Source organism: Marmota marmota, unplaced genomic scaffold (assembly GCF_001458135.2).
Source record: "Marmota marmota marmota unplaced genomic scaffold, marMar, whole genome shotgun sequence".
NCBI lineage: Eukaryota > Metazoa > Chordata > Mammalia > Rodentia > Sciuridae > Marmota > Marmota marmota.
The window spans coordinates 10831200-10852398 of NW_025999880.1; the positions used below are offsets into that span (position 1 = coordinate 10831200).

Here is a 21199-nt window from a genome sequence, read left to right on the forward strand (position 1 = left end):
TGGCTCAGAAGGCTGAGACAGTAAGATCATGAGTTCAAAGCCAACCTCAGCAACAGCAAGGCACTAAGCAACTCAGTGAGACCCTGCCTCTAAATAAAATACAAAATAGGGCTGGGGATGTGGCTCATTGGTCAAGTGCCCCTGAGTTCAATCTGTGGTAGCAATAGATGGATGGATGGATGGATGGATGGATGGATAGACAGACAGACTGACCAACCCAAAAATGAATGAATGAATGAATATTTTATGATAAAGCAATACAAATATTTTCTTAAGAGAAAAGATTGTTTCTAAAGTTTTTAATCTGAATGAAATACAAATGAGAACATATCATACCTAGTTCTTGAATGCTTTAGTTTCATAATATGTTTGCATAATTAAAGAATGGGAATTTTTGTTTTAAATTATGTTGTTTGGCTATATGTCTGCTCTTTTTTTGCTTTCTAAATCATAGTAGACTTTTGTGTCTTTCTATAAAACAGTGTTAATATTTTGCTTCTCTGTGTCAGGATGTTCCAAATCATGGATTTCGTGTAGGAATGAAATTAGAAGCAGTAGATCTCATGGAGCCACGTTTAATATGTGTAGCCACAGTAACTCGAATTATTCATCGTCTCTTGAGGATACATTTTGATGGATGGGAAGAAGAGTATGATCAGTGGGTAGACTGTGAGTCTCCTGACCTCTATCCTGTAGGGTGGTGTCAGTTAACTGGATATCAACTACAGCCTCCAGCATCACAGTGTAAGTTGGTATACAGAAAAGGTGTCCTTTTGTAAAAATCAGCAATTCTCCAGAGGACTGTCTCACATAAATCATCTTGTGAGCTCACAGGACAAGAATATACCTATGTCTGATTGGTTGCCAGGTAAGATATTAAGACTCAACAACACTATCACAGAATCAGACCATGTGTACCATGGCAGTATGAACTACATAGTGACTATAGAAACACAGTAGTCACCAGATTAAACTGGTTTTGCAGTTTTGACAAGTTTAAAATTACAGGCAAAAAAAATGTATTGGTGTATAATAAGTACTATTGAGTAAATAGTGGAATCTGTTTGGTATTGAGGCTCCTGCTTTTGTAGGAAAAAGTATACCCTTATTTCAGAGCATCATGTATTTTTATAAGCATAATGGTCTTCATGAAGACAGTTTATCTAAATTGTATCTAAAGTGGTAAGCAATTATCTGGTACCAATTTTCCTTTTTATTTTTCAGCATCAAGAGAAAGCCAATCAGCTTCATCAAAACAGAAGAAAAAGGCTAAGTCCCAGCAATACAAAGGACATAAGAAAAGTGGGTCACCATGTGGTGTTTACATACATTTTCTCATTGTTAACCAATTGGGGTCACAGTATTCTTGCACAGAAAATTCTATCCTTGTGAGAACTGATGATCTGCATTATGTATTATGCTTAAAGGTGCAGTATACCATAAAAGGCAAACCTTTTCAATCATGAAAAACACTTAATTGAGAGGAGAAATTACTGCCATAGTATTTACATGGTAAAGAAAGAAACCTACAAATGTTTCTTGAAATCATTTAAAAACCTACCAAAAGTCAATACTTTTTTATTTTTTTTAACTTTTCATTTTGAAAGCTAAAAAAATAAATAAATAAAAAGCAGGTACTTGATGCTTACAGTAGACTCAGAGCTTAATAAACCCATCCTTCTGGGCTGGGATGTAGCTCAGTGGCAAAGCTCTTGCTTCGCATCTGCAAAACCCTAGGTTTGATCCCTGGTTCCAGAAAAAAAGAAAAAAAGTTCTTCTTACAAAGTATAGCTGTCTTTTTAGAACAATCAATCCAGGCTGATGGCTACCAAACCAGTTTTTCTCAGTGTGCTTTTTGTGCTATATTTTGCCTTACAGTGAATGATCATTGACATTAATAGCCACAGAAATATAAAAATATGCTGATATTCGATTCTTTTAAATTTAAATATTTTTTTGGCCTGTAATCCCAGCTACTCAGGAGGCTGAGGCAGGAGGATTGCAAGTTTGAGGTCATCCTGGGAACTTACTGAAACCCTGTCTAAAAATTTAAAAATTAGAAAAGGGCTGGTGATGTAGCTCAGTGGTAGAGCACTTTTGGGTTAATCACTAGTACCAAAAATATATTACCCTCACCACCAGCATAGAAAGCCATAGGTTTTATAACTTCATGAAGCATGTCATAGAATGTTTTATTCTAAGATAAGGTTATGTATCTTAATGAAAGATTTTTTTAAGCAAAAAGTTCTGGAGGATTAAAACATAAAAGGCTTAAAAAAAATGTCTCCAACTGACTTGCCATATGTTGAAATAAGTGCTGATAGCACCATAAAGACTCAAATATATTTTTATTCTTATGTTTCTGATTACTTATTTGTTTATAATTTTTAAGGGAGGAACTTAAAAACTTCTACTGGCCACTGTAATGGTGCTTTGAAAAATAAATTTCAGGCTGGGAATAATGACACCTGTAATCCTAGAAGCTAAGGAGACTAAAGCAGGAAGATTACAAATTCAAGGCCAAACTTGGCAACTTTGCAAGACCCTGTCTCAAAAAATTTAATAAGGGCTGAAGTTGAAGCTCAGTTAGTAGAGCGCTTGAGGCACTAGGTTTGATCCCTGGCACCAAATAAAAATAAAACAAAGGTACTGTGCCCAATCTACAACTTTAAAAAAAAAAATTTAAACCAGTGAGGCACAGTGACGCACACCTGTAATCCCAGTGGCTTGAGAGGCTAAGACAGGAGGATCGCAAGTTCAAAGCTATCCTCAACAACGGTGAGGTCCCAAGCAACTCAGTGAAACCCTGTCTGTAAACAAAATATAAAAGAAGACTGGGGATATGGCTCAGTGGTTGATTGCCCCTGAATTCAATCCCCAGTACCAAAAAAATAAAAGGGCTGGGGATGTAGAGCATGCCTGGGTTCAATCTCCAGTATCTCCCAAAAAAAAAAAATGTTTTTTTCCCAAGTCAGTCTCACCCTACACATAGAGAAGATTGTCTCTTGCCCCTTTACAGGACCCACAGACTCAGAATTATTTTGCCAACAGCTGCCTAGAAAGTCTGATATTCCCCTAAAAGCACTTCAGAGAGTATTGTCAAACAAGGCAGATCAGAAGGAGTTCCTATTCATCTGGATATAATTAGGAAGAATTCAATGAGAATTTTTTAACTGTGGATTAACTTTAGCAGATATAATCCCTTAGCTTTCTGTAAGAGGAATTTACAGGACAGTTTAACAGGTCTTTTAACTTTCTGTTGGAAAACACGTCAGAAAATTGTGAGATTTCAGTATTTTCTTTCCCAGATATCAAATTAAAAATGGTTTTATGCTACATATGATGGCGCATACCTGTATTCTCAGCAACCCAACGCCAACCTGGGCAACTTAGTGACACCCTATTTCAGAATAAAATTTTTTAAAAGAATTTTAAAAAGGCGGAGGGCTTGGGCTATAACTCACTGGTAGAGCTAGCCTAGGTGCATAAGGCCCTGGGTTCATTCCCATATTGCAAAAAAAAAAAAAAAGAAGATGAATTTTATTACTCCAAGATTTATGAAGAATACTATTTATTAATTTATGACTTATTGTGTACACATTTCAAACGCTTCCCTCAATATGATTCTTTCAGGGCTTGGTTCTGGCTATGGGATTTAGATTATTTAAATTAATGAGGTAGGGGCATAGAAGAAAGAATGTAATTAATGAGGTAATAATATCAGTACTGGTGATATTTATCCTTACTAGATTTCTGGATTAGCTGGAATATTGAATTTAGCTATATAGATGGAATATATTCATAAACTGTGACTTTTTAATGGCTCTCAATATTGTGACATCATTTTAATGCCTTTAAATTGTTCTTTGGATATAGAAAGGAAAAGAAGTACAAACCTGAGCTGGGGATGTAGCTCAGAGATAGAGCTCTTGCCTAGCAAATGTAATGCCCTGCGGTGGATCCCCAGCACCACAAAAAAAAAAAAGAGAGAAAGAAAACACAAACACACATACACCCTCATTAGAAATCCTTAGGACTGATGTGGTTTGGAATTCAGAATTTTTTGGATTTTAGAAATACGGTGTGTGTGGCATAAATTTTGTAATACCCATTGCACACTCTGGAACATTTTCTGAACCAAAAAATAAATATTTACATTAAATGGATCAAGTAAAAATTATAAATGGGTCACAAAATGAGTATGGTTTTGTTGTCAAAATATTATAAAATTTCTGAATGTTGGAATTGAAGATAAAGAGTGTAGTATTAAGAAGGAGCAGTTTTTATCTGCTGCTTTTTTATACACACACAGAACGATTTATTAGAAAATTTTCCCACAACGCCATTTACCTAAATAAGAACAAACTTGGGGCTTAGAAACCTAAGTCATTCTTCGCAAAACAGGCTTTTATGTCAGTAGTACATGGGCTTTTATGTGGGCTATAAAACCTTGTGTTTGCTGGTTGGTTATTATGTTCTGGCTTTGTTGTTTCGTCTTATAACTCTTTGGTCTTTTTGGTACTTAAAATCTTTTATTAGGATGTTCCTTGGTACTGTTTACATTTTACAGAGACATGGTTGATTGGCTTCATCATTCTAGCTTGTGGGGATAATGAGCTGAATTCATGCTGTAAAGGTGTAGTTGTTAACTAGCTCTTTTGAAAATAAGTTCTGCAAAGAGGATCTATAGACTGTTCAATCTCAAAAGCCTCTTTCTCAAGGTGTAGTAATTCTGGAGCAGGAAAAGCAACACTAATTTCTACTAAATTTCACTATTTTCAGGGCTACTGGGAGTAGTAGGATTTGGAGATTGTTCCTTGCCATTTTACCTCTATAAGTTATATAATTTATTAGAAAAAAGTCTAAGTAGTTGTTGCACATGATTTTGGTTTGGCGGTTGAGAGTTGAATGTGTACTTACTGGAACTTTAGCTTCCATATCATTTTACATAGGAATGTTGTCTTAGATTTATCTTTTAGTTCTGATTTTGGGAAGCATAATTCTGATTGCTCTTACCTGGGTCATTGTAGACTTTGGACAAGAACAGAAATAACTTAGAGTCACAAAGCTGTGTAAGTATCCTTCAGCTGTCAACCTCAGTAATGCATTATACTTGGTGATTTGGTATTAGCAAAGTTGAGAGTATATTTTTGATTAGTAAAAGCACTATTGTAAGTACTACAAGGCTAATGAAACTATAGCCAAAGGGTGCGATAAATTTTGTTTCAAAAGAAAGCAGCTTAAGAACTTTCAGGCAATGAGCTTTTAAATTTTAGAAGTGCTTTTCAAAATAAGAATTAGAAATGTTTTCTAAAAGAATGTCTTGTTATCCAGGCATGTTGGCACATGCCAGTAGTCTCAGCAACTTCAGAGGCTGAGACAAGAGGTTTCCAAGTTAAGGCCAGCCTCAGCAACTAGCAAGACCCTATTTCAAAATACAAAACAAAAAGGACTGGGGATTGAAGCTCAGTAGTAAAGCACTCTTGGGCTTAACCCCTAGTATTAAAAAAAAAAAGAAGAATTTATTGTTAGGGGAGCACATTTTATATCAGTAAAATCCTGCCTCCTGGATAATGCAGTTAAAACTACTTTACTTTGCTTTCTCCCTGAAAACCAACATTTGAGCTTATTTGGCCAGTGAAATACTACCCTGAAAGTATCGCTTTTAAAATCTTCTCTCAGTCTGGGAGTGTAGCTTGGTGTAAAGTACCTGCCTAGTGTTTTTGAGGTCCTCCCAGTCCCCAGCATGGCCAGAGAAAGGGGAAAAAAAGACTCTTTTCCATTGTTTTTTTTACCCTACCTCAAGCTGAGATTTTCTTGAAAGAAATGAGCCAGCTGTTCTCCACACTAAATGGTCTCTATAGTTCATTTTGCTTTGTAATTTTTTAAATATACTGGAGAGTTAGGAGGCAGTCAGAGAGCACTCAGAGCAGAAACGGTATCTCCCACCACCACTCCCAACACTCACACAAACTCAGACACTCCATTGTTGCAGGAAATACAACCCTAGCATAGTAGGTTCTCTTTGCAGTGTCCTGTGCAACCCAGCCTTCCTAGTTATGCATTGCACTTTTCGTACCACGCACGTAAGTCAAAGCTTACTTCAGTCTGACTTGATGTTTAGAGAGGAAGATGCCAGTTGGGAAGAAGCCTGTCAGTTTGTCGAGCCTGCCCATGACAGGTGGGGTGCGGAGGAGCTTCTCTGGTGACGAAGAGTTGACTCCTCCTCCATACCGAGCCCTGCCAGCACAGACAGCCCCAGAGGCCTTCCCACCTCCCAGCACTAGCCGAGAGTTCAGGCCCAGCCTCAAAACAGGTAACGAGTCACTCAGCACTACAGGTACTGCAGAGGGTAAAGTGCTGGGCTGGGTGGCGGGAGACAAAGCATGGTCTGACGTGTCAGATGCTGCCTCATTAAAGTTTTCTTTTTCTTTTACCTAAAATATTCATTCTCACTGATCCTTGGTAGTCACATCACAAAGATGAATCATCAGGAAAGGTTTTTTTCGTTGTTGTTGTTATAAAATACTTGGTAAGCTTCAAATTATGGTAAAGTTATTTCAGCTTTATGGAGCTATGAGGCAATTGTAATACTTTATGGTTTCATTAAAATGGCAGATTTCTTTGTGACTTGACCTAGGGGAGAAATGTGTCATGAAGGAACAATCAGATCCAAATGTGAGGCTTTGTTTGTGCATTCCATAGGGTCTCATTCATAGAAAGGTTGTGTTTTGACTTCTAGAGTAAGTGTGCTTTTTGGTAGTAACATTTACCATAAACATTACTGGATAACATAAACTTGGAAATATGATATCTATGTAATTTTGGTATTGGATTTGAGATTTATTGCCATAATTTCATGTTTATGTATGTATAATGAGTGATTTATTAAGAAAGTGGCATTTGTCTTGAGTTTAGTTGGTGAGGCCAGAGTAATAAGTTAGTAGACTGCAGAAGGGGTTATTTTGGTCATTTGTAATTGCTAAGAACAAAGGTGGTTTCAGAGGATGCCAGAGAGCTTCACTTTCGTATGATGAACTTTAGGCATGAATCCAGATGATACCGCTTCAAAGCCAAAGTTCTCGGTATTCTTTAAAATGTCTTTTATGTGTTGGAAACCTAGATAAGACTTAGTGCCTACCTGTTTTCCTCTTTCTTCTATTTACTAACATTTTTGCCCCTGAAGGTATCAGCCTTTTTTTTTTTTTTTTTTGTCCATTTTAGAATATATTGTTTGTTTATCTTTTGCATCTCTCATGGTCTGTTAGGTTGATTTTCCCCTTTCCTAGAGTATTTTTCTGATGATCACCCTGATACCCCAATGTCCAGAGAAAATTACAATACTTTTATATGAAAAACAGATTAGAATTACAAAGTTACTTGCTCTTTAATGGAAAAACCTTCATAGTCATAGTTTTTTTTCTTGTTTGTTTAACTTTTTCATTTTATACTTGCTAATTATGAAATAGTCTTCTTTTACCTAATTAAGTGTAGACATTTTGAGTTCTGAATATGTTTGAATTTTTATGGGATTTGGGGTGTATTTTCTTGAGACAAAACTAATTTTAGAGGCATGTGTGATTTTGTTGAGAGGTCCCAACTCATGTAAAACAGAATTTGATTTGATTTTTTAGATTGGCAAAACCCAAGAATTTAGAGTAGGCTTGCCAAACAGAAAGCAGCACGTGGCTTCTTATGTGACTTCCTTCTTCCATTAGTGTCTGTTGTGTCTTCTGACTTGGGGGTGCATCTTGTGGGACATGGTGTGATTTTACTCTGGTGAAACTGTAGGGACAGCTTTGTTACCTTCACTATCTGAAAACTGCAATTTAGTTAGCTGTTGAGAGAATTTATTATTTATGGGCTTTGTAAGTGGGAAAATGTCATTTTTGGTTTATTTCCTGAAATGTTAGTGATTAGTGTCAACAAAGTGACTTCCTTTTAAAAAGAGAGCTTAGAAAAAGCATTTGTATAGAAGATGACATCTGGCCACAGGATCTATTTCATCCATCATTCATTGAGAATAAGGCCTGAAGGAAAAATGATTAGTGTGAGCATACCAGACAGGCTTTGTTTTTGATTACGTGAAACTTTTCATTAAAACATTCCACATCTGAGTGAATGTTTCACCTGTATCTTGAGTGATTTTTTAAGTACATCATTTTCATATTTTAACATGACTAGAAGCCTAATCCAGAAATTTGTTATTAGCAGCAAATGCACGTAGCTTCAGGTGTGCTTTAGAATCTCAGCTTACCTTTCTTAACATTAAAAAAATAAAACATCTGTTTGAATGGAACATGTTTGATCTTAAGGCACGGTAGTTCCCATTCATTTAGCCATCTGATCATCCTACAACAAGATATCGTTTTAATCAACCTTTTATTGTGGGTACTGCACCTTTAATGAACTTGGGTTTTGTTATCTATGTGTTTATCTTTGTGGTATTGTTAAAATGTCCCTAACACTTTAGTGCATGTGAGATGAAGGATAGGTATTATACATTTAATACAGTTCTCTATAACAGCATTTTATTAAAAGTAGTTTTGTTTTTTTTTTTTAAAGAAAGGAAAGAACTGCACAGTTTTGTTTGCTTACCCTTCCATAGTCCGATTGGTGTTAATTTTGCTGTTATTATACACAGTGTATTCGCTTTTCTGTCTTTGGCCTATTGAATTTTTAACCACCAGTACCAACACAGGTACTAAAGTAAGATGAGAAAATAAGTTGTCGTTGCTCAGAAGATTATCCTGTAAATTAGTAAATAAGATGTCAGAGGTCATTAATTTTTTTAAATAATCTTCTGTGTAAGTAAAATCAGGATATGGCGGTTGGAAGTGTAGCTCACTGTTAGAGGATATGCCTAATATGCACCTGCCCAAGGTCCTGGTTTCCATCCTTAGCACCACACACACACACACAAAAAGTTGTAGACATTTTAATACTGTTCTACATAGTGACATTAGTGACAGCATTACTGTCACATGAAAAATGTAAATGCTTACTCCCCCTTAATGCTCTTGAGTCCTAATTCTTCTCTTAAATTTACATTTTTATTTTCAGTATGAGCAGTTCTCAGTTTACATTCCATATTCAGTAGTCCCCTTTATTCAAGTGGAGTATTTTCTAAGACCACCCCCGCCCCAGTGGATGCCTAAAACCACATGTAGTACCAAACTCTATACATATATGTTATGTTTCTTCTTAATATACATATCTATGATAAAGCTTAATGTATAAATTAGGCACATAAGAAATTAACAACAATACTACTAATAAAATAGAAAAACCATAACAAAGTGCCACAATAAAATTGCCAGCATTGTTGCTCTTGTTTGAGTTAAGTAAGCAGTTACTTGAACACATGTACTACAATACTATGACAGTCCATCCAGTAACGAAGATAGCTTTATTAAAGGAGATAGGAAAGCTCCTAAGTGACTAACAGGCAGGTAGTATATAGGGCACAGATAGACCTGATGATGGGAAGATTCACATCCCAACCAGCACAAGGTTTCATCACTCTACTCAGAATAAGGTACAATGTAGAACTTAGAATTATTTATTTATTTATTTTTTATAAAGAGAGAATTTTTTAATATTTATTTTTTAGTTTTCGGCGGACACAACATCTTTCTTTGTATGTGGTGCTGAGGATTGAACCCGGACCTCACGCATGCCAGGCGAGCACGCTACCGCTTGAGCCACATCCCCAGCCCAAGAATTATTTATTACAGGAATTTCCCATTCAGTATTTTCAAACTATAGTTAAGCACAGAAAATTGAAACTGGAAAAAGTGAAACCAAAGATAAAGGGGGACTACTGTATTTGCATCCTCTCATTCCAGATTGTTAATGAAAAGATACCTAATAGACACAAACCAAAAAAAAGTCTTTCCTTTGATTTGGAGCCAGATAACCTCACCTGCAGAGGTTCAAAGTTACTTCAGTGAGTAAAGTGAACAGCATGAGCCTGGGAGCCTAGTGATAGATGGGGTTCTCAGGCTGCCCAGATACAGGGTGTGGCAGCCCATCACTCCCCACTGGTCATATAGCTCTTTAAGGATGTTAAATGTTGCCAATTCTTTATGTGAAATCTCTGGTTTCAAAATCCTCAGATTTTAAAGTGTTTATAGAACACTTGTCTAGCTTGACCCCAGGCTCAGGTGAGAGGGGGAAGGGGATAGGGATAGTTTGTGGCTGCCAATTTAGTAGATCTGTGTACCCTGAAGAAGTTGAGCAAGGTTAGCATTACTCACCATGGGACTAGATTCCAGTGATTGTATTATTTAAGAGACCACCTCACCTGTATTTCAAATTATTTGTAACTTCACTGGGCATGGTGGTACACATTCGTAATCCCAGTGATTCAAGGGGCAGAAGCAGGAGGATTGAAAGTTCAAGTCCAGCCTAGGCAACTTAACAAGACCCTGTTTCCACAGAAAGAATAAAAAGAGGGGCTGGGGATGTGGCTCAAGCGGTAGCGTGCTCTTCTGGCATGGGTGCGGCCTGGGTTCGATCCTCAGCACCACATACAAAGATGTTGTGTCTGCTGAAAACTAAAATGTAAATAAAATATTTAAAAAAAAAAAAAAGAATAAAAAGAGTTGGGGGTGTAGCTCTGTGGTAGAATGCCCCTGGGTTCAATGCTCAATACTGCCCCCCCCCCCCCGCAAAAAAAAAAACGCTTTATTTTGTGTTTTTTTGAAACTTTACCAGCTCAATTTGGGTTAGACAGTATCGCGGTGAATTGAACCCAGGACTTTTTACATGCTAGGCAAGTGCTCTGCCACTGAGCTACATCCCCAGCTCCTGGACAATAACTTTTTAGGAAAACTAAACACATCTCTGAGAGGTTGGGTAGTTCATGAAACTAGTCTGACATCTAGCTAGGATCATTTGCATTAGAAAAGTAAAGTAACTTTTTGAAAGGGAGTTCTGTGGGCAGTCTAATGGTGCTGGGTAGTTAGGTTGAGGGGTAGTAACAAGTTAAGAGTAGTTTATTAAAGGAGTTAGGAAAGTCTCAAGAGTTAAACCTGACCTAAAATTTTGGCCTAAGATCAACTTTGGACCAGCAAAGATGAAATTCCTCTTTCCTGTCATAAAATATTGGAAACTGAAAACAGTCCCCAGAAATTAAGACCTGTCAAACGACCTATCCATAAATAGAGTATTGCCTGTACTGTGAATTTGTTTTCATTAAAAATCGAGTTATCAGATAAGAACTTGGCCAGGCAATGAGTACTACTATTAAATGATCCCATTGGACAAGTTAGTAGTTTTGCATCAGTGATTTTCACATTACGAGTGTCAGTAGTTTTTTTGTGTGTGGCATTGGGATTGGAACCCAGGGCCTTTGTGTATGTGAGGCAAACTAAAAGAATTACCCAAGTTTTCTATGCCTTTACTTTAAATACAGGAGTTTAATACAAGATTTATTTTTAAAATTTATATAAATGTAATTTATATGACAAATATTGTTTCATATTATTCATAATATTTGCATGTTTATTATGAGATTCATGCTGTTTTTACTTTAGGGGGGTCTTTTTAATAAGGTACTCCTAGGCTAGGAGTGTAGCTCAATAGTATAAAGCACTTCCCTTCTGTGCAAAAGTCCCTGAACTTAATTTCTAGCACTACAAAATAAATCAAAGGTGCTCCTTAGGGACAGTAGGATCATATTAAAGTCATTGTGTATTTTACCTTAGAAGTATGCAAGGAATATGCCATTGTTTCTGTAGACATTGACATAAAAGTGAATACTTTATCATAAAAACAATTATTTTAGAATACTGAGCACTATTACCTTGAGCATTCCATCAAAGGTGTCCACTATGCAGTATTATTCCTTTCTAGAACATTCCTAAATTGCCAGTATACAATGAAAATTAAAATTCAGACCAGAGGTATATCTCAGTGGTAGAGCACTTTCCTAGCACATACAAAGCCCTGGGTTAGTACCCAGCACTTTAAAATAATAATTTTTTTAATCAAATGTTTAAACTTTCAGGGTTGTTGTGCTTTGTTGTGTTATGTTGTATTTTTTCCAGTGCCAGGAATCAAAACCCATGCTAGGCAAGCCCTCTACCACTGAGCTACATCCCCAGCCCTCTGGTGTTTACTTCTTAGATTTATTGATGAAGAAGTCTTATTAACTATAAAGCTGAAGGAACATGAAGAGTAAAGGCAATCTGGATATTCCAGAAGCTTGATAACATCCTGTACATTTCTCTATTTTTCCTTCTCTCTCTCTCTCTCTCTCTCTCTCTCTCTCTCTCTCTCTCTCTCTCTCATATGCAGTGACTACGTTGCAGCTGAAGGAGGAGTTGCTAGATGGAGAGGATTACAACTTCCTCCAAGGAGCATCTGATCAGGAAAGCAATGGCTCTGCCAACTTCTACATCAAACAAGAGCCATGAGGTGGCTCAGAAACTGAGGGTGGGAGGGGAAAAATTTTACACAGAACTGATTTATAATCAATCCAGCTGTACAGCGGGCTATTCTACTGGGACATTTTGCTAAACACAGAAAATTTCAGTTCCAGATTTTTCAGGTGGGTAGGGAAACTATTTTAGCTGGGTGGGGGGGGAAATTTTTCAATTTATAAAAAGATGGACAATTTTTGTGTTGTATTTGAAGCTTTTGAAAGAATTTTGTAATATTTTCCAAGTTTGGATTTATGTGCATTGTTAACAAGAACTGAAAATCTTAACTTTTTTGGTAAGATTAAAGTTTAGGTAGCAGGATTGAAGGAAATGATTTAAGAAGGATATAGTTGTAAATGCAAATGAACTGTCATTACAAATGAACCTTTTTGGTACCTGTTGGGAGATTTTTGGATTTTAGAAGTTAAGCCAGTCACATCTCCAGCTTCCTTTGCTGCAGAAATATGCAACTGAACCCCTCATGGAGGGCTCATCACCATGTAGATCACGGAAGGGGTAATTAATTCTGCTTGATGGCATTTTATTGCAGCCCATTTTAATGTTTGTACAGAAATGTTTTTCATTCTGTGAAAATTTATTTGGAGTTCTATATGAAACTGGAAGAACTCTGGATACATTTATGTGTTCTTTTAAGTAAAAAATGATTCAAATTATCCTAACACTAAAGTGTTTAAACTGGAATGGTTGACAAGATATACAGGATCTCGATATTGCGGGGTTAGGGAATACATATTGTGGGGTTAGGGAAAATGCAATATTATCCTAAGTTTATTTTCTTTTCCTTGCTAAAATAAACCCCACAAAAAGGGATTCTGATTAGTTCTCTGCCATTTCCCTCCATCTGTGAGATAGCAACTTGGCATGACCACACCCCAAAACGGATGTTCTGTATTACCAAAACAATCAAAAGTTGTTCAAAGCCGAAATAGGTTTAGATTTCAAAATCATTCCAGCTCCACATTTAACTAGCTTGGATTTGTTAGAAAACTAATTTGAAAGAGAATTTAATTTTCATGCAATTCCTATATCTAGTATGAATTATCTTTATTTGTAGTCAGAATTTATTTTAACAGTAATAACAGTAAGTGATTTGGACCATTTTGAACATTCCCTATTTTAAAATTCACATGGCTTCCTTTAAAATTAGGGTACAAGGGTAAATTGGTGAAAGGTTTGCTGTTTTCTTACCTTCTACCGAGTTGTGACTGAATGAGAGAGCTCTAGCGTTTACCAGTGAGGTTCATAAACTAAACTCTCAGGAATTCATTGCATCTGTTGTAGAAGTGCTTCTGGGTCTTAGCCTGGCCTCTTCAGAGTGATAATACTGACCATCTCCTCTGGAATATAGGCAGGGCTTATTAGAAATTAATCAAAATGATTAACCTCTACAGTCCTTCAGCCTATGAAATGCTTTAAAAAATGTTGGAAAGTCCCAGGAGACCATTTTAGGTAAGATTTTTGTTTGAATTTTAAAATGCATAGAACGTTTAAAACCAGCAATTTATTTTCTAAAATATTGCTCTACTTTTGGGAATAATAGCATTGGTAATACGCACAGGTTTACCTCATTCTATGCAAGAGGGGTTAATATCATAAGATTTTGTAGTAGCTACTGGAAGTAAAATGTGTTACTTTATAATGTAAGAATGTATGGAATCGTATGTCACCATTTCTTAATACTGACTCTTTGGGGGCATAAATGCAGATCACATCAACGCAAGTTGATTCTCGTGTCAAATATATGTGAATTCAGCTGTAAATTACTGGATATCTTAAACAACATTGCTGAAAGGGACCTACCATAAATGTGACATCCTCACACTTCCCAAATCTTGAACTTTGAAGAATCTTCCCGTAAACTTAAAGCCTAGAAGAGTTCCAAGGCAAAGGGTACAGCAGTCTTTATTCTCAGGCTCAGTGGATTAAATACAGGACTGTGGCTCCATGATGTAGGCTCAAGAAGCCTGTGGTGTACCTTGGGTGTAGGGATCCTCTGGGGAACTGAATAAACCAAGAGGGATGTGATTTGGAGCCAACCAGTCCTGGTAATTAGTTCTGTGAATGCTCATCTGTAGCCAGGTTTTATAAGCTTCCAGTTCTGTAGCAAAAACCAGGCTCTGAGTGTTTTAGGATTTCCTACATACTCATGAAGTGTTTTTTGTCTTGATCCAGTGACCAACAGTTAAGGGTTGGTAAGGACTTCCTACGGTCTAAACACAACCTGAAGCCCTCCTCATTACTCATACTCTAACTCCTGCTGCTGAGAACAGAAAATAAGTCAATGCAGAGGAGATATATGTCTCAGCCATAACTCTTGATTGTACAATTCAGTAGACCCATTCTCTTACGGGTTTGGGTTTGTTTTTGTTTTCCTGTTAGGATTACTTGGGGACTTTTGGTAGTTTAAACTCTTTAACCTTTTCCTTGCTGTGTATGAGGAAAGCTAAAGCTGTTATCAACTTCTTATTCTACGGATACTAACACGGGTTTTCAGTGTTTGTTTGTTTTTATTATTATTAATTTTGTGTGATGTGAATACCCTCTCCCATCAATATTTGTATTATGGTGCTATATATTTGGTAATGATCCTTTAATATTGGGAAGGGATTTTAAAAATACTGTGATTAAACTGGGTTTCTTCCTTTGATTTTCATATTTTAAATAAAGCCACAGTCATTTATACAAAAGAAAAGCATCTCTCTGTTCCTAGGCAAATCTTTTGAGGACAGAGATCAAAGTAAACTGCATAAGGTTTTTACATCATTTCTGTATGTATTTGATATATAGATCAATATCTGTACAAATTTAATCTTTTATTTTCTGGTAACTTGTGATCATTGAGAAAGTGTTTGAAACTTTCTCATGAAGTGTATATAATGGCGTGAAAAATTCCTTCAGAGAAATTTATGTTCCTTTCATTTTTACCAAATTGCAAATTTTCAGCATGGATGTGAAAAGCATTAAAATTATAACTTTGTGTACAAGATTAAAATAATTCACTAAATTTGCCCTTTTTTACACAAAATAAAATGTTAAAGTTAAGCTGTATTTGAGCACTCTTTACTGTGTTGTGGTTTGAATGCCTTCTATAAGCAGCTCTTAAAGAGGCCCCTGTTCCTTTCTGGAGGAGGAATTTCCTACCAGCTGGCAAGGAGAAACAGAGGCCAGCATGGACCCATAGCTAGACCCAGGACCCAAACTGTTTCAGGGTTACTACCATGCTTAACAGGAGGGGTGTGTATGTGTGTTGCTTTTACTGAAGAGCTTTGCACATGCTAGACTATGCAGGTGCTGTACCAGTAAGCCACACCCCAAGCCCCATGTCAACACTTCTGACAGCAGATGGTATACATTTCTTTGCCCACACTAAGTAGTTCTCCATAAGACATGAGCTGAGTATCCTTTCTAATTCAAATTTCAAATCAACTCTGACAGTCTACTTGGAGAGTCAGATCCTACAAGACTGCTCCCCCGCCCCCATTTTAGAGTTGTGACTTGTGCTTCTAACCAGCTGGCTTATAAATCAAGAGTTCCATAACTGCCTCACAGAACTCAGGGAAGCAGTTTTCTTAATCACCCTTTTTTTAATAAAGAATATAAAGAATACAGTTAAGATGCACAAGGCAACTCATGAGGAAGGTGAATGGGGCTTCTGTGTCTTCTATGGGCACACCACCCTCCAGGCAACTCAGGAATGTGGAAACTCCCCAAAACCTGTACTTTTGGCTTGCTATGGGAGTTTCATTATATAGGCATAGTTGATTACATCATGGTCCATTGGTTATCAACTCAACCTTTAGTCCCCCCCTGCCCTTCCTAGAGGTTGTGGGATGACAGTTCCAACCCCTATAGGCACAAATTGGTTCTAAGAACCAGTATATCCCCACCTTGAGGTCAGGAAACTAACCCCTCCCCACAGTCATCTCAGCATACAAAAAGATCCTTATTGCAAAAGAAAATCCAAGGGTCTTAGGAGTTGTGTACCAAGAATGTGCAGAAACCAAACTTTTTTGTGTGTGTGGTGCTGGGGATTAAATCCCCAGCAAGCACTCCACCTCAGGGATACCTTCAGCCCCAAAATGTATTGCTTCCCTCACAATGTCATTCATTTTATTTAGTGTAGCAATTTTCATAAAACACAGTGTAGAATCCTACATAGAAGTGATTTCATTTTTATCATTTTCTTAAAACTATAAATCCACCTCTTTAAAAATCAAGAGAGTGCTACAAATGCATTTTATAACTGCCTATCCAGCCAAATTAATCTGAAAAGTAGGATTCCTGCTTCTAGCCCAGGAAAGAAGCAATCTTAAGTATTTCATCCAGAATAAAAAGGAAGTTGATAGAGTTGCAGGTATACCAGGTATGGGCCAGACACATGGAAGTTAACTGTATTTGTATACACTATTTCATTTAATCCAGCATTGCACTGGTAATAGGTATTCCTTTTTAAAAATCTTTAGACTGGGCTGGGGATGTGGCTCAAGTGGTAGCACGCTTGCCTGTCATGCGTGCGGCCCGGGTTCGATCCTCAGCACCACATACAAACAAAGATGTTGTGTCCGCCGAGAACTAAAAAAATAAATAAATATTTTTTAAAAAATAAATAAATAAATAAATAAATAAATAAAAATCTTTAGACTTCGGAAGTAACTTGCCTAATTTGTAGACAACAAACATGTAAATCTAGACCACTTGACTAGTCTGCGTGTTTTATCATTTCCACAAATAATTCTTACAGAAACATTTCTCTATTGTTAATGCTATCAGGGATGTTTATTTCTTTATTAGTTTCCTTGAACAACCAATGCTACACTTTTCCTCTGCAGCCCTAGAATATGTTGAGTATTCCCAAGTTCTGAGAAGGATTAGATATTTCTTCCGTAATAAATGGCTACTGCCACAGTAACCGGAGAACAAAGCCATTTCTTTCAGCTTAGTATCAAATAAGCACAGTCCACTGCACCCAATTCCAAAGGCTTTATTGGTAGATACACTTTAGAAAAGAATGATCTACCCTACCCCTTCCAAGTCAGTGGAATGAACAGCTGTGTCCAGGGACTCCTCAGACTGCTGAAGGGGACCCCTTCTTTGACCACTTCTATTCATAGACCCAGTCATGAGCACAAGACTTGTAGTCAACCAATTCTTCAGGCTTAAACCATAGGCTGATCTCTTTTTCAGCACTTTTTACAGAATCACTGCCATGAATGATGTTCCTAAAAAAGAAAACAATTACTAGTTACCATGTTTTAAAGTGCAAAAGTCTACTTAATGGGTACAATGACAACCAATGCAGAACTTTTCAGCCAAATTGCTGCTTGAAGCAGCAAGTTACACACCCCAAAATATTTCTGAAACCAACTACAAAACTATGAAGATGGTCAGGCATGGTAGCACATGCCTGTAATCTCAGAGACTCAGGATGTTAGGCAGGAGGATTTCAAGTTGGAGGCCAGCCTCAACAACTTAGCAAGGCCCTAGGCAACTTGGTAAGACCCTGTCTCAAAGAGCTGAGGATGTGGCTCAATGATTAAGCACCCCTGGGTTCAAACTCTGGTATAAAAAAACTATGGAAGTGCTACTCTGGGAGCTGAGGCAAGAGGACTGCTTAAGCCCAGGAGTCTTAAGACTAGCCTGGGTAACACCAATACCCCATCTCAACAAAGTGACTGTAAAGGTGCTTAATTTAAAAGATTCATTGTTTCAACTATATTATGCTTCTAAATTCCCATCCCCTTGAAAAGTACTTCTAGGACTGGGGATATGGACAGTGGTAGAGTGCCTGCCTAGCATGCATGAAGCCATGAATCTGATACCCATCACTGAAAAAATGAAAAAATCTTTTTCTTTTTCTTTTTTTTTGCTGATGCTACAAAATTATTCCAATTCCTCCTCAAATTTTGAAGCATATAGAAAAAAAAAAAATCAAACATACACCACAACAACAAACCTTAACTAGATGTGCTTTTTTTTTTTTTGGGGGGGGGGGTGACAGAGTCTTATTAAATTGCTGAGGCTGGCCTTAAACTTGTAATCCTCCTGCCTCAGCCTCCTGAATTGCTGGGATTACAAGCAAGCACCACTGTACTTGGCCCTTACCCTTTTTATTATCTTGAAACAGGGTCTCAGAAAGCTGCTTAGGACCTAAGTTTTTGAGGCTGGCCTTGAACTTGTGATCCTCCTGCCTCAGCCTCCCGGAATCCCAGGAATTACAGGCATGCAACACTACGCCCAGCTACATGTAATTATTATCAAGGGCCATTGCTGTTGTACTTTTTTGGATCACTGATTTGTAAAGCCCAATCACGAAATGCATACTTCTTAATAATAATAACAATCCCTTCATTCCATTTGAATCTCAAAACTCTTTGGTTTTTGTATAAACTTTGTATTGGTAAGGGAACCAGAGTTAAGGGATATGCCCATGGATGGGATGCCCAGAATGCAGAACTTGGTGAAGCTAGAACCATGTAAGGAATTACCATATGCAACTCCCCTGTGCAGTGTCTTGGTTAAAATTTCAAGTGACATGGGGAAGTAGCTATTCATGAAAGTTTTTATCCAATAAAAATCACCACCTAATTTAAAATTCATTTTTCTTTTTTTAGGGGGAGGAGGTACCATGGATTGAACTTGGGCACTCAACCACCAAGCCAATCCCCAGCCCTATTTTTGTATTTTTTATTTAGAGACAGGGTCTCACAGAGTTGCTTAGTGCCTCATTGCTGAGGCTGGCTTTGAACTCACAATCTTCCTGGCCTCAGCCTCCGAGGCACTGGGATTATAGGCGTGCACCACCACGCCCGGCTAAAGTTCAGATTTTTTGAAAAACAGAATATGTCCAAAACATTTGCTTTATACTTCATTTAAGTGAGTAAAGTCATCAATACCATCCCAGGAGTTAAGTAAAAGTTATCAACACAGTTCCAGGACTCACCTGCCAACTTGAATGCAGAAGTCCCCTCGAATGGTACCTGGTTTAGAATCTGCTGGATTCGTCTCCCCAAGCATCACCCGGCCTGTCTTCACCACATTCAGCCCCTCCCAGACCTTGACCAGGGGGAAAAGGAATTGTTGCTTATCTACCACTTAGGATCATTCCAGACAAACACCCCTACCTAACAGCACACATCAATGAGACCAATCAGTGGTAACCCTAGTAGAGAGCAGGGGCCTATATGACAAATTTTATTCCAAATATAGGATCCAGGTAGAGTCTAAACTTTAAAGAGATCCAGAAAAAAAATAGTTGAAGAAGGGGTAAAGTGATAACTACAATACGATCAGTGAACATCCCAGAAGACAGCAAGAGATGGCAAAGGTTGATATAAAAGGGAAAATATTCCAGGGAAGAGCAGGAGACAAAGGTCATGCTAGGGAAACCAGAAAGGCTCTTTCTCAATTCTGGTGCCTATTACACGCTCTACTTCTCTTCATTCCCAATTGAACATCAATGCCATCTAGAAAATGCTTCATCTCTAGCATAGGATTAGAGACCTTTTGCTTCATGTATTACATAAGTTCAAATTTTTCATGAGAAATTTTTAGAAAGTATTTTTTTAAGTCTAGGAAACATTATGGTGACAAACGCTTGATGAACCTAAGAAATCTAGCACTCCTTTTGCTGGCAGTGAGGCTACCCCTAGGGGGATTTACCATAAAGCATCACTTTTTTCCTAAAATCTGATTCCCTTTCCCTTCTCCTCCCAAACTCCTAGTTAATATTTCCAGCAGGACCCATGTATAAAAGGAAGAATTTAGGGTGGGATATCTAAAAAAAGAGCAAGTAGGCACAGCAATTTCCCTGGTCTCCCCTCATCCCCAACAAGCACTCACCATAGCTACCACTGGCCCTGAGTTCATGTACTTCACCAGCCCTGGGAAGAAGGGTCGATCTTTCAGGTCAATGTAGTGCTGCTTCAGATGGTCCTCAGAGGCCTGATATTCAGAAGAGGATCCAGTTAGGAAACAAGCTAGAAAGGCTCAAGTATGGCTCCACCCCATTCTCTGAGTCCCTCATCAATGTGGTATGTTCTCCAAGAGTCCTTTGTGGGGCTGAGGATGTAGCTCAGTGGTAGAGCAACTGCCTAAATGTGCAAGGCCTTGAATTCCATAAAGGAAAGGGGGAAAAAGTCCCTTTTTTCACAAGGTATGTATTAAAAAAAAAAAAACTATTGCAAATCCCTCCTGAGTAACTTACCAAAATACAGTCTTAAAATATTTTAAAGACTGGGAATGTAGCTCCATGGTAAAATATTTGCCTAACATGCATGAGGCGATGGATCCAATCCCTGGTACCACAAAAGATTAAAAAAATTTAAAAGGAGAAAAGCAAAAAACAGCTTTTAAAGGGGGCTGGGGGTGTAGCTCAGTAGTAGAATGTCCCAGCTTCAATCCCCAGTACTGGGGAGGGAAAAGAAAAAGGAAAAAGAAAAAAAGAATCCTATCCAAACCATGCACCTGATGCCATTTTAGCAGAAAGACTTCTGATCATAAAAACATCCTTGTAATGTCAGTGATGTTATGGATTTTATACTACTTAACCAGATGTGATCTGAGGATCCAGACTTAGGAAGTTAAATGTTGGCTGCAACTGAAGGATAAGTCACATGGAGATCAAATTAAAATCCTGTTGCCTACCGAGGAGGCCCTTTTTTTTTTTTTGGTCCGGGGATGGGGTACCAGGGATTGAACTCAGGGGCACTCGACCACTGAGCCACATCCCCAGCCCTGTTTTGTATTTTATT

The 21199-nt window shown here is 37.7% G+C and overlaps 2 protein-coding genes across 25 annotated transcripts in view; one reads left to right on the plus strand and one right to left on the minus strand.

Annotated features, from left to right (window-relative positions):
* The window catches only part of Mbtd1 (mbt domain containing 1), a 60238-nt gene extending 45691 nt beyond the window's left edge, over positions 1-14547 (plus strand). For 18 of the 21 annotated variants that reach the window (XM_048788837.1, XM_048788860.1, XM_048788871.1 and 15 more), the window contains 4 exons: positions 510-744; positions 1225-1302; positions 6125-6316; positions 12304-14547. In XM_048788837.1, the coding sequence (XP_048644794.1) occupies positions 510-744; positions 1225-1302; positions 6125-6316; positions 12304-12422 (624 nt within the window). In that variant the 3' untranslated portion in view covers positions 12423-14547. Of the gene's footprint in view, positions 1-509; positions 869-1224; positions 1303-6124; positions 6317-12303 lie in introns of those variants that run through there. The other 3 variants (XM_015495461.2, XM_048788889.1, XR_007342438.1) reach the window with 2 other exon arrangements.
* Positions 14548-17414: 2867 nt separating this feature from the next.
* Nme2 (NME/NM23 nucleoside diphosphate kinase 2) overlaps positions 17415-21199 on the minus strand; it is a 17193-nt gene continuing 13408 nt past the window's right edge. For all 4 annotated transcript variants that reach the window (XM_048788898.1, XM_048788903.1, XM_048788906.1 and 1 more), the window contains 3 exons: positions 20289-20390; positions 19390-19502; positions 17415-17668 (listed from right to left, as the gene is read on the minus strand). In XM_048788898.1, coding sequence (XP_048644855.1) covers positions 17551-17668; positions 19390-19502; positions 20289-20390 — 333 coding nt within the window. In that variant the 3' untranslated portion in view covers positions 17415-17550. The remainder of the gene's footprint in view (positions 17669-19389; positions 19503-20288; positions 20391-21199) is intronic.